The 15146-nt window shown below is 36.7% G+C and overlaps 1 protein-coding gene across 2 annotated transcripts in view; it reads left to right on the forward strand.

Moving 5' to 3' along the window:
* The window catches only part of PARD3B (par-3 family cell polarity regulator beta), a 1140410-nt gene that overhangs the window by 155110 nt on the left and 970154 nt on the right, over nt 1-15146 (forward strand). For both annotated transcript variants that reach the window (XM_070458512.1, XM_070458513.1), the window contains exon 2: nt 12755-12856. In XM_070458512.1, the coding sequence (XP_070314613.1) occupies nt 12755-12856 (102 nt within the window). The remainder of the gene's footprint in view (nt 1-12754; nt 12857-15146) is intronic.

Genomic DNA, 15146 nt, shown 5'->3' on the forward strand with positions numbered 1-15146 from the left:
TGATGGAAGCCCATTTCCTTAAATTTGTTTATAAATTAGTGAAGTTTTAGTTGCACAGCAAGGCACTAGAATAACTGATGCATTGGAATATTCAAGGTATTTGGCTCATGGGCTTTCTGCTTGGAGATTGCACAGTCACCATCAAATTATACCAAACTGCTGAAAGCATTCTTATGATATAGCAGAAATTTCTTCTTTCAAGGATTTCCTCTAGATATATATTTCAGAGCCTTAAAGGCCTTTGAGTTCCTAGAAGCTGTAGGTTTGAGAGAGAGGGTTTTCAGGATCACACAATTTCTTATAGGATAAGAAAGATTATCCTATAGCTTCTTAAGATATGGCTATCTAGGCTTTACTACTCTTTATGAGAATGGAGAACTTATTCTTTTGTCATACTCGAAATTTTAATAAGAATTTGAGAATGCATATTCATACAAGTCGAGCTTTCTTTAATACAACCAATTACATCCAGAATATCTTGCTGCTGTGATGCTGACATCTTTTACAATAACTCCAAAGATTATCTTTGATGGATACTATCAATTGTATGTGCGTCTTTATGTATGTGAATGAACGAAAAAGATTTAAAGCAATCTACAAGCAACCACCATAACCTCTAGCTCTTTACCCTAGCACTCCAGTCTTACATAGCTCTTTGTAGCCGATCTTGTGCTGAGCTTTAATCTACCTCTCCGTTGTTCATGTAACTTTTCTGGAGCAGTACAGAACAAGTCAAACATTTCTTGTATGTAACAGCCTTTTAATTTGAGAGACTCATAAGGTCATTTAGATTTCATAAATTCACTTTGTAAAAGCTCAACCAAAGAAAAAGAGGGGGATAAGAAGGTGAGTAACGCATGGGCATTACTTGTATGAGCAACGAGCACATATCCCAGAGGATGCGTGAAATGAGAGAGCTACTATCTCTGTTTCATTTCCCATGTACTTATGGTAGTGAGTCTATCTCGGGTCTGAGTGTGACTCTAAATACTCAAGGTAAGCATTCTCACAGAACATGGTCTCCAACATAATCCAAATACTTTGTCTGGTGCTTAGCTGAAAAGACAATAATATGCTTTAGCCCTGGATAAAAAAAAAAGTGGTGTCCATCTTTGTCTCTTTTCACAGCCTTTGTTTTAAAGTCTATTTTATCTGATATGGGTATTGCAACTCCTGCTTTCTTTTGGTTTCTATTTGCATGGAATATCTTTTTCCAGCCCTTCACTTTCAGTCTGTATGTGTCCTTCATTTCGAGGTGGGTCTCTTGTAGACAACATATATAGGGGTCTTGTTTTTGTATCCATTCGGCCAGTCTTTGTCTTTTGGTTGGGGCATTCAACCCATTTACATTTAAGGTAATTATTGATAAGTATGATCCTGTTGCCATTTACTTTATTGTTTTGTGTTCGAGTTTATACAACCTTTCTGTGTTTCCTGTCTAGAGAAGATCCTTTAGCATTTGTTGAAGAGCTGGTTTAGTAGTGCTGAATTCTTTCAGCTTTTGCTCGTCTGTAAAGTTTTTTATTTCTCTTTCATGTTTGAATGAGATCCTTGCTGGGTAGAGTAATCTGGGCTGTAGGTTATTTTCTTTCATCACTTTAAGTATGTCCTGCCATTCCTTTCTGGCCTGAAGAGTTTCTATTGAAAGATCAGCTGTTATCCTTATGGGAATCCCCTTGTGTGTTATTTGTTGTTTTTCCCTTGCTGCTTTTAATATTTGTTCTTTGTGTTTGATCTTTGTTAGTTTGATTAATATGTGTCTTGGGGTGTTTTGCCTTGGGTTTATCGTGTTTGGGACTCTCTGGGTTTCTTGGACTTGGGTGATTATTTTCTTCCCCATTTTAACTAGTACAGCCACTATGGAGAACAGTGTGGAGATTCCTTAAAAAACTGGAAATAGAACTGCCATATGACCCAGCAATCCCACTGCTCAGCATACACACTGAGGAGACCAAAATTGAAAGAGACACGTGTACCCCAATGTTCATTGCAGCACTGTTTATAATAGCCAGGACATGGAAGCAACCTAGATGCCCATCAGCAGATGAATGGATAAGAAAGCTGTGGTACATATACACAATGGAATATTACTCAGCCATTAAAAAGAATACATTTGAATCAGTTCTAATGAGGTGGATGAAACTCGACCCTATTATACAGAGTGAAGGAAGCCAGAAAGAAAAACACCAATACAGTATACTGACACATATATATGGACTTTAGAAAGATGGTAACGATAACTCTGTATGTGAGACAGCAAAAGAGACACAGATGTATCTAACAGTCTTTTGGACTCTCTGGGAGAGGGCGAGGGTGGGATGATTTGGGAGAGGGCGAGGGTGGGATGATTTGGGAGAATGGCATTGAAACATGTATATTATCATATGTGAAATGAATCGCCAGTCCAGGTTCAATGCATGAGACAGGGTGCTTGGGGCTGGTGCACTGGGATGACCCAGAGGGATGGGATGGGGAGGGAGGTGGGAGAGGGGTTCAGGATGGGGAACACATGTACACCCATGGCAGAATCATGTCAGTGTATGGCAAAACCAGTACAATATTGTAAAGTAATTAGCCTCCAATTAAAATAAATAAATTTTAGAAAAAGTAGCATTAGTCTTATTGAAAGGAGATAGGCTTGTCTCCAACATGGTATCTCCCTGAAAGATTTTCAAGGATAATTTTAACCATAAGAGACTTTTTTCCTTATTGAATATCTTCAAGAGCTCAGTGCCTTATAAACTGTGGTTCTACTGTGTTTGAGATAGTGAAATTTTCCCTTCGTTTAAACAAACCTAAATTATGTGTTATGATAAGGGAGCTGTCTTACCTTCATGACCTATGTAGGTGCTCTCCAGTTTGCTAAAATTATCTCAAGAAATTTTGAAAAATTTCTCTAAATATGGGGGACCACTTTAGCATAGGATGAGTTTATTACCTACTCTGTTCTGGACACAGAACCTGTATTATCACAGCCTGAGATGGAGGTAACATTTTTTCAAAGACTTGTCACACTGTTGAGTCATTGAAGCCCATGGTCCACTTAACCTCCTCTGGAGGTCTTAGAGGTTTTGAGTAACTGGTGGTCATTGAGTTGCCTGTTCTGTTGGTGGGGTAACCTGGCTTCCCCATCTTTTGGGCATCCTGCATTTCTTTTATGTGCCTGAGGATTTGTTCTTAAACTTCTAAGGAAACTTGTTCTAAATAGCTTTTTAGTGATCTGCATTTGTTTATCTGTAGAGATGTCTTGTGCAAAGGAAACCAGTAGGTGTTTCAGTTTGAAAAAATCAGTTTTTGAAGCAAAAAGTTCCTTCCATTTTTATGCGAAGTTTTAAAAGTGTATCACACAGAAATGTGGACAAATAATTACAGCCAGCATACATGTCAGGAAATAGAATATTGCCTCAGAAGCCCCTTTGTGTATCTTTCACTCACTGCCCTTCCCCTCTCCAGAGGTAACCAATCTCCTGACTTCAATGTCAATTAATACTGCCTGTTTTTGAGCTTATTATACATGGAATTCTATAGTATGTACTTTTTTTGGTATTAGCCTCTTTTGTTTCAATGTGGTGCTGTGAGATCCACTTATATAGTTTTATAAAATTTGAGTTTAGTCTTGTTGACATTTAGTATTCCATTGCATGGACATGGTATTTGTCCATTCTATTGGTGATAGATATTTGGGTTATTTCCAGATTTTTAGGTATTAGGAATAATCCTGCTATGAATGTTCTAATACATGTCTTTTGGTAATTCTGCATATCAATATTCATTTTTTCTGGATGTGTATACCTGCGAGTGGAATAGCTAAACTATATGAATGTCTATATTAAGTTCTTTGCCATGTTTATGTTCAGATACTGCCAGTATTTTCCAAAATAGTTGTATAAATTTATACTCACATCATCAGTATCTGAGAATCCTGATTGTCCCAGATCCTTACAATCCTACCCTAACCTTGTTAATTTGAGCAAGATCAAAATCTTAACATTTTTGAATCTTTCAATTCATAAAATGTCCCTTTAAATTTTCCTAATATTTTGTGGGTTTTAACATAGAAGATTTATACATTTCTGTTAGACTTATATGATTTTGTGATGCCATTATAATCGTTACCATTTAAAAAATTTTGTTTTTTCTTGCCTTGTTTAGTTACAGGTTTACCTTATTCATTAAAAAGTTACTGTGAACTGGTGGTGAATAGTCTCATTTGCTTGTGTTGCATCCATTTGTGGTGATTATATAATTTTTATCCTCATTCTTCCTTTTTTCTTGAATAGCCTTGGTTGATTGTTGAATTTTAAACCACTTTTGCATTACTGGAATAAATCCCACTTGGTGATTATGTGTCCTCCTTTATATACATCACTGAATTTGATTTACTAATGCTTTATTCATTTAAGAGTTACAGATATGTATCCATATGCAAATTTTTATAATTTTCTTGTAATGTCCTTGTAAAGTGTTGGTATCAATGTTATGCTGTCCATATAAAATGAGATTGGAAAAGTTTCTTTTCTAGTTTTCAGAAGTGTTTTATAAGATTGACACTATTTCTTTTTTAAATCTTAGGGACATTTTCTGCAAAGTAATCTGAGCCTGTCATTTTCTCTATAAGAAAGCTTTAAAATAATAGATGAAATTTTAAAATTGGTTTTTAATGTACAGTTTCTGTTTTTTCTTGAAGTGTACTCGATTTACAGTATTATGTTAATTTAACCTGTGCAGCACAGTGATTCAGTTATACACATACTTTTCAGATTCTTTCCCATTATAGGTTATTACAGGGTTTCCCAGGTGGCACTCCCAGTAAAGAACCTGCCTGCCAATTCAGGAGACTTAAGAGAGACACGAGTTGGATCCCTGGATCAGGAAGATCCCCTGGAGGGGAGGGCATGGCAACCCACTCCAGTATTCTTGCCTGGAGAATCCTCACGGACAGAGGAGCCTGGCAGGCTACAGTTAATAAGGTCGCAAAGTGTCAGACATGACTGAAGCGACTGAACACACATCCATAGGTTATTACAAGATATTGAATATAGTTCCCTGTGCTATACAATGAATTCTTATTTATCTGTTTTATATATAAATGGTGTATATCTGTTTATCCCATAATCCTAATTTAACCATCCCCTCTCCCTTTCCCCTTTGGTAATCATAAGTTTTCCATGTCTGTGAGTCTATTTCTGCTTTGTAAATTAGTTCATTTGTGTTATCTGTTAGATTCCACATGTAAGTGATGTCTGTTATATGTTGTCTCTGTCTGACTTACTTCACTTGCTATGATAATCTCTAGGTCCATCCGTTATTGCTGCATGTGGCAGTATTTCATTTTTTATGGCTGAGTAGTATTCCATTGTATATGTATACCATGTCTTTTTTTTTAATTCATTCATCTGTCAATGGATATTTAGGTTGCTTCCATGTCTTGTCTATTGTAAATATTGCTGCTATGAATATTGGGGTTCATGGTCTTTTTGAATTAGAGATTTTGTCTTTTTCGAATATATGCTCAGTAGAGGGATTGCTGGATCATATGCTAACTCTGTTTTTAGTTTTTGAAGGAACCTCCTTACTGTTGTCCATGTATATTTTCCTTTTATTGTCTGTATTGGCAAGTTGTCCTTTTCAAAGAATTTGTTCACTTTAAACAAATTTGTTCTAAAAATTTGTTCAATTTTATAAATTGTCAGTTTTGGAGGTCTAAAAGTTTTTTACAATATCGTCTTCATCTATGAAATCTACGATGGTATTGCTTTTCTCTTTCCTTAATATGGAAATTCATGTTTTCTCTTTTTTACCTATCAGTCTTGCAAAGTATTAATTTTATCAAGCTTTTTATATAACCAACTTTGATTCATATTTGTTAGCTCATTGATTATCTTTCTGTTTATCTCCTTCCTTCTGTCTTCGCTGTTCTCTTCTCCCTTCTTGACTTTCTGTTGTTGCTCAGTCACTAAGTTGCGCCCGACTGTGACACCACAGACTGCAGCATGCCAGGCCCCTCTGTCCTCCAGTCTCCTGGAGTTTTCTCAAATTCATGTTCATTGATACTATCTAACCATCTCTTTCTCTGCCCCTCCCCTTCTTCTTTTGCCTTCCGTCTTTCCCATTATCAGAGTCTTTTCTAGTGAGTCAGCTCTTTGTATCAGATGGCCAAAGTATTGGAGTCTCAGCTTCAGCAGCAGTCCTTCCAATAAATATTCAGGGTTGATTTCCTTTAGGATGGACTTGATTTTATCTCCTTGCAGTCCAAAGAACTCTCAAGAGTCTTCTCCAGCACCACAATTCAAAAGCATCAATTCTTTGGTGCTCAGCTGTCTTTATGGGTCCAATTCTCACATCCATATATGAATACTGGAAAAATGATAGCTTTGACTAAGCTTTGTCAGAAAAGTGATGTCTCTGCTTTTTAATGGGCCGTCTAGGTTTGTCATAGCTTTAGCTCTTCTTTTAGCTTAAACTTTTGCTAATATTTGCAGTTAAGGCCATAATTGTTCCATTGGGCACTGCTTTAGCTGCACCCTATATTTTTATGTTATTTTAATAATTTTTAAGTTAAACTGTTTTCCAAGTCCATTTATTTTTTATTCTGTTTTATTCAGAACTTTATTTCTTAATTTCCAAATAGCCAGGTCTTTGCTAGATCTCTTTTCATTATTGATTCCACTGTGATTGGAGTGCAAATTCTGAATAATTCCAGACATCTGAATTTGTTATTCCATGTGTACTTGTAAAGAATGTATTTTCTAGTCTTTTGGGGGTACAGTGTTTTGTATATATGTGATATAAATAAGGTCACTTTGTTCAGATTTATATTTTACTGACCTTTTTGTTTTCTATTAAAAGTCTCCCACTGATTGTGACTTTGTGTGCATGTGTGTGTGTGTTTATTACCTATTTTGGCAATGTATGTGTTGAAATTATATTGGGTACATATAAATTTAGCAGTTTTCTTCCAATTGAATTGATCCTTAAATCATTATGAAACATCCCTTTTTACCTTTAGTAATGTGACTTAGTCTCATTTATCTGATGTTAGTATGGCTATATTCAAGTTTCTGTTGGTAGGGTCATAGATTTTTATTTTATTTTATTTTTGGGGGTCATAAATTTTAAAACTAGAAGTGAATTTACAGATCAGTTAATTCATCTTCACTTTATATATAAATTATATGTTAATTGTAGTTCTGTTGTTGAATTCACCAGGTATTATTACTTGCAACCCAGTCTAAAAACCCTTGGCTCCATCCTAGTTCTCCTGGTTTCTTGGGAGACGTACTTGACCAAGTGGCATCCACTCACGTTCTTTTCCTAATTAATGTTTTCTCAAGTTTGTGCTTGATTATCTCAGTAACATGGAGCACTGTTCTAAATTCAGGGCCAGTTTATAAGCTCTGTAGTCAGTGTTACCCTTTCTGTCTTGAAAAAGTGAGTCACTCAATCGTGTCTACTCTGTGACCCCATGGACTATACAGTCTATGGAATTCTCCAGGCCAGAATACTGGAGTGGGTAGCCTTTCCCTTCTCCAGGGGATCTCCCAACCCAGGTATCGAACCCAGGCCTCCCGCATTGCGTGTGGATTCTTTACCAATTGAGCTATAGGGAAAGCCACCTTTCTGTCTTAATTCTTCCCTTTCAGGTCCCAGTGCTGCTCTGCGAGCTTTTGCTCAGGTATTATTTCTGGGAATTCTTCTTCCCTACCATGTCTTTGGTTATTTAGAGACTCCTGCTGTCTGCCTGTCCTAAGTAGTCTTCAGCCCTGCTCTGACTGCTCTGTTTCCTGGGTGCACCTGATTCTGGGGCATCTGTTTCTCTTTTGGTCTGGGGTAGAATGGAGAGTAACCCCAGAGGTTTATGAAAGAAGTAGTTAAAATGTGAATGCACGTGAAACTCCCTAACTTTCTATCCAACTTGTGACACCTCAAACTCCCTTTCTGTTCCTTATTCCATTGCTTCCCAACCTTTAACTTCGTGATCATGAGCAGTTATGCTCTGAAGCCTCTCTCACTTGTGAAACACTGGACGCACAGAGACGTTGGGGTCTTCCATTGTCGCCCACTGTGTCCTCTATGACCTTCATGTCGTACCCCGTGCAGAGGCCAGGGAGGCTCCTGGTGCACTTCTGAGGCCCAGAGCAATGAGAGCTTGCTTGGATCTGTTTACTTAGTACATAGAAACGGGTGTGAGTTCCTTCTAAGGTAATTGTGCTTTTTGTTAAGTTCTTTAAAGTATTTTCTATGTTTAAAAAACGCACATTGTCTCTGCTGTCTCATTAGCATTTGACCTTCAGTAAGTAAGTTCACCTACTGGTGCCTTGCTTTCCTCATCTGTAAAATGGATTGTTAGCTATGATGACTATTTTGTTAACTATGTTGAGAGATAAGCAACTTAACCATATAAAACACGTGATATCTGTTGGACCTGGCCTGTTGTTGGCACTAAAACAAGTGATCTGCTGTGATGATGAAGATGATGATAAAAATGGTGAAACCTCATTTTATGAATACATCCCACCAGATTCATGAAGTTAAATTCTACAAGGAAAATTCTAATTTTCCATTAACTTCCATTAAAGTAGTATTCCATTTCTTGTGGGCCAGTGGCTAAAATTTTTCTTCTGAAAATATGAAGCCACAAAGAACCTAGTTATGCTATTGAGCACGGTAAACACCGCTCACTGATAAACGCAGCCTTTCTCTATCCATTGGCTTTTCCTTCACAGCACTCTTCTTCTCACCCCTGGGCCTTGTGGGCCATGCAGGTTATTTTTTCCTCTTATTGTACCAGAGGCATTTAGAAACTCTCCCTTGACGATCAATATGTTCCCAGTGCTTGGTAGTCACAGCATCATAGTGTCTGGTTTGTCTGTCAACGCCTGTATGTATTGTAGGTGGAAAATTATTGTTCTTCAAAACATTGTAAATTATAAGTTTTCTAGGGCATGGGGTCAAATTTTATGTCACTGCCCGCAGGGAAGAATATTTGCTGCTGTTAATGTCAGTGCCTGTTTGAAAGTTTCTACCTCAATCATTAAAAGTATCCAGAAATTGTCTTCTTTCTATAATGCATACATTTTCATTTCATTTTCCATTTCATCCTTTTAGATTAGTTTTCAGATTCCAGTAGGATATAAGTTAACTGTGTATTATTTTTAAAATGGATAAGATACTATCAGAAGTAAAGGAAACATAATGTATAATATGTTATTTTTCAATACTTTAATATTCCTAGGGGTATAAGTAATATGATTTAGTTCATAGCATGTGTACTAGGGGTATTTTCAAAGTAATTTAAAAATAATACATATTATAAATATTTGTGCAATATAAAGGTAGATTAAATGTCACAATTATGAAAAATAGAATAAACTTTTCCAAGTGATTAATTGGGTGAACCAAGACATATATGTGAACATCTTTTCATGTTTGATCAGTTTTATTCATGATGGTAATAAAACCAAGCAAATGAAATGCAAAATGTTGACTGCGATGTAATGGTGGAAATTTTTACATGCATAAAGGAGTCAGGTTAAATTTATTGCCTTATGATGGCTTATTGGCTGCTAATATTGTACACACATTCTTAAAATGATCTATAACATCATGGCCAAAATCCCATGGGGGCAAAATCACAGTTGGTACATACTGTGTTGATTTATCTCTCTTGATGTGCAAAATATTAACTCAGACAATTTTCATATAGCTCATCGGTTTTTGTTCAGCGTTAGATGTGCATTTGTCATTAGTTTACTCTTTCTTTGGGAGTGTATAAAATGGAATTATCAATGTAGAACAGAGTTAAAATTGCAGAGAGTCTTTATGTTCTGGCACCATGTAGTTGACTTAATTTTTTTTTTTTCCGATTGGATTTGAATATATGATTTCAAAATGTATCAAATTACTGTTTCACTTGATATAAGTTTGTAAAACTTAAGTTCTGTACTTTTGAATCAAAACCAGAGATAAATGTCTTCGTTTCAACTCCAGTGCCTGACTTTCCAGAAGGTCTTAGATCCTCCAGTGTGTGAGAGGGAGGCATCCTCCTGGATGCAACAACCCATCTTGCTGCCTCTTATCTGCTCTTCCCTTTGCCATTGATCAGATCCTGTTCCCTGCTATTTGCTGAGTTTTCCCTGGTTTAAATCTAAGTCTTTGGTTTTCTTTCTCTGTAGGCAGGAAAAGAAGTATACTTTAATAACTTCTACCAGCAGTTGTTGGGTTGAGTTGTTTACCTTAGTCTTAAGTGATAAAATCCGCTTTAACAAACAGTATGAGAAAAATGCAGACAACTTGATGTCTGATTTAAATAATTGAATATAAAACAACTCTTTAGTTTTCTATAAATGCAGTTAAAATCAGCAAGTTTCGTCTACAGAGCTGTAATATATCAAAAACCAACTCAATGGAAGTAATGGAAATAAATGGAACTTTTTTTGGTAAGAGGAATATTTTTATAAGGAAAAATGCAATAGTGTGTAGATTTTAGCTAGAAGTTCTATGTAGATTTGGAGAAATACATTGCTTGTAGCATGGTGAAAGTGAAAGTTGCTCAGTTATGTCTGACTCTTTGCAACCCCATGGACTATACATACAGTCCATGGAATTTTCCAGGCCAGAATACTGGAGTAGGTAGTCTTTCCCTTCTCCATGTGATCTTCCCAACCCAGGGATTGAACCCAAGTCTCCCGCATTGCGGGCAGATTCTTTACCAGCTGAGCCACCAGGGAAGCCACTGTAGCATGCTTCTGCTGCTGCTAAGTCGCTTCAGTCGTGTCTGACTCTCTGCGACCCCATAGACGGCAGCCCACCAGGCTCCCCCGTCCCTGGGATTCTCCAGGCAAGAACACTGGAGTGGGTTGCCTTGTAGCATAGTCATACCAAAAAGGTAGAATTCCCAAAGATCATGGGGGCAGTTTTATTTTGCACTTTTCCATATAGTCCTGTGGCTGTTACATATAGCATTTTGTCTGCCACAGTATCTTCCCTATTTAGAGTCTACTGTATTGTACTTAGCTTTTGTAGCACAATTAGCCTTGAGTTGTCAAAGCTCTTTGATCCAAGAATCTGAACTATGGATGCCTTTCTTACCTGGTTGTGTAGTCACTGCTTTTATCTTTGTGATCTCTATCTGGCAAAATAGCATTGGGCTGTTTCCTAATAAATCATTCATGTTTCCACACTATAGGTCTAGTAATAGAAGCAAATAAAAAAAAAATTCTATTTGGAGTTCTTCTTTAGATACTCTACAGAAAACTTAATTTTGAAGTTTTGAAAGATTATCCAGGGAGGATTCCTTCAGATTTTTTAAATCTATAATTTTATCAAGTTGACTTACTGAAAAGCTATGTATTGAGTCACATATCAGTAGCCCTCCGAATAGATGCTTTAAAAAACTATTTAACAGCATGCCCTTGCCCTTTATCAGGATCAGCTAAAGAGAAGGCTGTATAGCAACCATTTCTATTAGTTTTTGTGAAACTGCAATTGAATTCTGTGGGCTATGTTAGGGCTTACCCTTTACAAAGACTCATATAGCAAAGGCTTAGAGCTTTAGCCTAGAAGAATTCCTATGTCTTCTCACAAACTGTTATCCGTTTCTTTAGTGGGTACTGGGTGCTCATAGCTCAAAAGTTACCCACACTGAGGGCCTTTCTAAGCATCACAGAACCAAATTGATTATGCCTGGAGTATTTTGGTAAAAACTATTTATTAATGTTTTTCTTCATTCATTGGTTCTTGTTCTTATTGTTATAATGGGTAACTACTATATCATTTCCAGAAATAGGTAGTATAGAAGTAACGGACTTGAATCAGAGCAGTGTCTAGCTACATATCCAATTGGGAAAGTAATTCCTGAAGCCTTACAGTCTGAAGCAGTTTTTTATAAAAACAATACTTGGAAATGCCCTAAATCACAGCCCCAGTGCAGTGAGCACTCCCACCTCCATCCGAGTGTGACGAGGTTCTAGTCTCTCTCGTGCCTCAGGGATTGGCGGTCAGTGCTGGAGCTCTTGTTTCAGATGCCATTGCCTGTCCCCGAGTTGATGGTATGTGCATAGCACAGAGATGCGAAAAGTTGAAAAGGATTTTGGTCATCTCCTTGCCATTGTGTACCTGAGATGGTAGCTATTACCATCACAGATGTCTAACTTTTTACTTTTTTCCTACAGCTTTAGAATCTCAGTTTCAGAAAGTACTTTTGAGAAGATCTTTCTTTTCCAGATTATTCTTGGGGTTACCTAGTATTAGTTGCTCAGTCATGTTTGACTTTTTGTGACCCCATGGACTGTCCATGGGATTTCCCAGGCAAGAATATTGGAGTGGGTAGCCATTCCCTTTTCCAGGGGATCTTCCCAACCCAGGAATCGAACCCAGGTCTCCTGCATTGCAGGTGATTCTTTACTGTCTGCCACCAGGAAGCCCTGGGAATTACCTAACTCAGAGGTTATTCAAAATTCCTTGAATATGCTATACAAATGGCTAGGGCAACTTATTTTTCCATTGCTATTTATCTATTTATCTTCCTGGAAAACTGTTAGAACATGTATGCTTTGATTTACTGACTTAAACAGGATAATCATGCCACAAATATATCTAAATAAACAGATAACATTTGTGTTAGGTGTTTAAAAGTTATATTATTGCTAGAGTGTATTTTTAATGAGTCAGTTTATTTTTAAAATTAAAATGTATTTTTCCTTTTATTACAAAAGAGCTTTAGTTATGAAAGTTCTTGGTTGTTCTCCCACAGGATCCTGCATACTGGGTGAAGATTCATCACTTAGAATACACAGATGGAGGAATCCTGGATCCAGATGATGTCTTGGCAGATGTCGTTGAAGACAAAGATAAGGTAGATGACTCGAAAAGTGTTCTATGTTGTTTTCCTCTGTAGAGCCACATGTTTTCCCAGAGACTGAGATCCTTAACAAACTCAGGTGTCAATTATTGTTAAAAGGTACCATCTGTTCGATTTTTACCTAGACAGCCCATAAATCAGAGTTCATCATCAGATGCTTGGAAAAACTTTGTCAAGGTTTGGGAATCTGTTCATGGTGGCCTAATTAGCAGACACTTCATTCCCAAGAGTTCCTGATATGCCTCAGTAAATTAGTGTCAGGCTCTGAAGCTGTTGCGATTCTCATCGTCATTGTTGGCTCTGAAGTTTATTTGTGGCCTTTGCTAAATGTTCAACTTAATGCTTGGGATTTGCATGTGTTTCAAAGGAGAGCCTACAATGGAGAGCAACGTCTTATGAAGAACTACAGTGAAGATTGTTCTTAAAGTAGCTGGCAAGCAATCTTGAGTGATAGTCTTTGTCTTTATTGCTAAAGTGAACAACACTGACTTGAATCTTTCAAAAAGTTTAAACATGTTTTGCCACATACGTGGAAATAATCCCACTGCAAATATCTTATTTCAATGGGATGATTCTTCTGATGCGAAACTGAAAAAGGTATAAACTATTCAAATGTGACACGCTGGCTTACTGCTGTGAACATTTATTTATTTATTTATTACTATATCTGTGTTGGGCTCCTGTGATTAATGGGTAATGTGTTCTGCTCCAGAATTGAACTGCAGCTTTCCCAAAGCTCCTTACTTCTAATTTTCTTCTGCTGTGCATTCTCAGTGCTGTTAGTACTAGACTAATTGAAGTCTATAAACAGGTATCTCTGTATTGTTTTTATGCCAAGGGTAGGGGTGTATGTGTGTTTTAATCAACTAGACTGGAATATAAATAACTGCTTTATTGAACTTATATTTACATTTGCATTTTCCTTTTCCATCAGATTTTTTGTCCTGTTGAAATTTACATTAGTCTTTCACACATGATATGCATTTATTTCCCTGTTTTCTGTTGGATTTCAACCCTCTTTTGTTTTGCATTTTAATTAGCTGTTTCATGTGAAACTTACCTCCCTAAATGATTGTAAGCTCCTAGAGGACATGGACTGAGAGATTTTAACTCCTTTTTGTTCCTTGCATTAATATCCGGTACACTACTTTATCCAGACTTGATTCTCAAAGAGCACTTTTAAGTTTGGGCAAAAGAGAAGACTTTTTTCTCTACAACTGACTCTTTCTGTATGTGATTTTGATGCACATTTCTTATTTTCTGGTCTCATGGTAAATAATAAAGTGGTATTTACCTTGATACACAAGGGGAGGATTTTCACTTCTGTTTTTTCCCTTTTTTACTTTTTTCCTTCTCTACATCTTCTTTCCAAATACTCCAGATATTTGGATGATTTATTAATGAAAAAGGTCTTCCCATTTCAAATTTCACTGATGTCCTCTATATTAAAATGAAAAGCTGAAATGCGGCAAGTTTAAGAAGAGCCAGAATAAAATGTCTCACCCCAACCTCATCCAGGAGCTCATTATAAGAAGGGTGAGCCCATGACCCATGCAGGGAAATCACTTGTCCTGTGGACCTCCTTCCTTTTCAAGAATTGTTTTTAACTATCTTGGCATTGCACTTCTTAACCATAATCCATTTGCTAGATGTAGAAACAGCTTCATTATAATCTGTTTTAAAAGGACTACACCACCATTACTAAATAAGGTAGAAAAGTGAGATAACCAGTTAAAATCCTAGCAAAGAATTAGTACTATCTGGGGACAGGTTAACTCATTCCTTTAATCTACTTTAACACTGCTCTGTGAAACCTAATTGATATTTTTCTGCAGAGTTGATGAAAATTTACACTTGTGATATTGCCAGAAATAATTGTATTCACTTTTCTTTTTTAAGAAATGATAGAAGTGAAAAAGACAGCATTATTATTATTATTATTATTTTTTCCTTTCTGACATTCTCTCTACAGTCTTAAAATTTCCTTACAACCCAGTTGTCCAGTGTGGAAAGAAGTCTCTGCCAGACTTTTTAACCTCTCCTTTCTATCGTTTTAGATTAAGCAGTATTTATAAATGTTATTTGTGGATGTTTAATGATGTTTCAAACTCACCCAAGATCCTTTGAGACAGTACTGAGCTTGGGTGAAACTGCACTTATACTGTTTTTCAAGTTGATTACCTAGTCATCTCTTACATTTAGAGTATACAGAGAAGGAAGCCCAAAGAAACTTGGGTGGATATATGTAATTGTTGTGCTCAAGCCCACACATCTCAGCTCAAGG

Source organism: Odocoileus virginianus, chromosome 30 (genome assembly GCF_023699985.2).
Source record: "Odocoileus virginianus isolate 20LAN1187 ecotype Illinois chromosome 30, Ovbor_1.2, whole genome shotgun sequence".
NCBI lineage: Eukaryota > Metazoa > Chordata > Mammalia > Artiodactyla > Cervidae > Odocoileus > Odocoileus virginianus.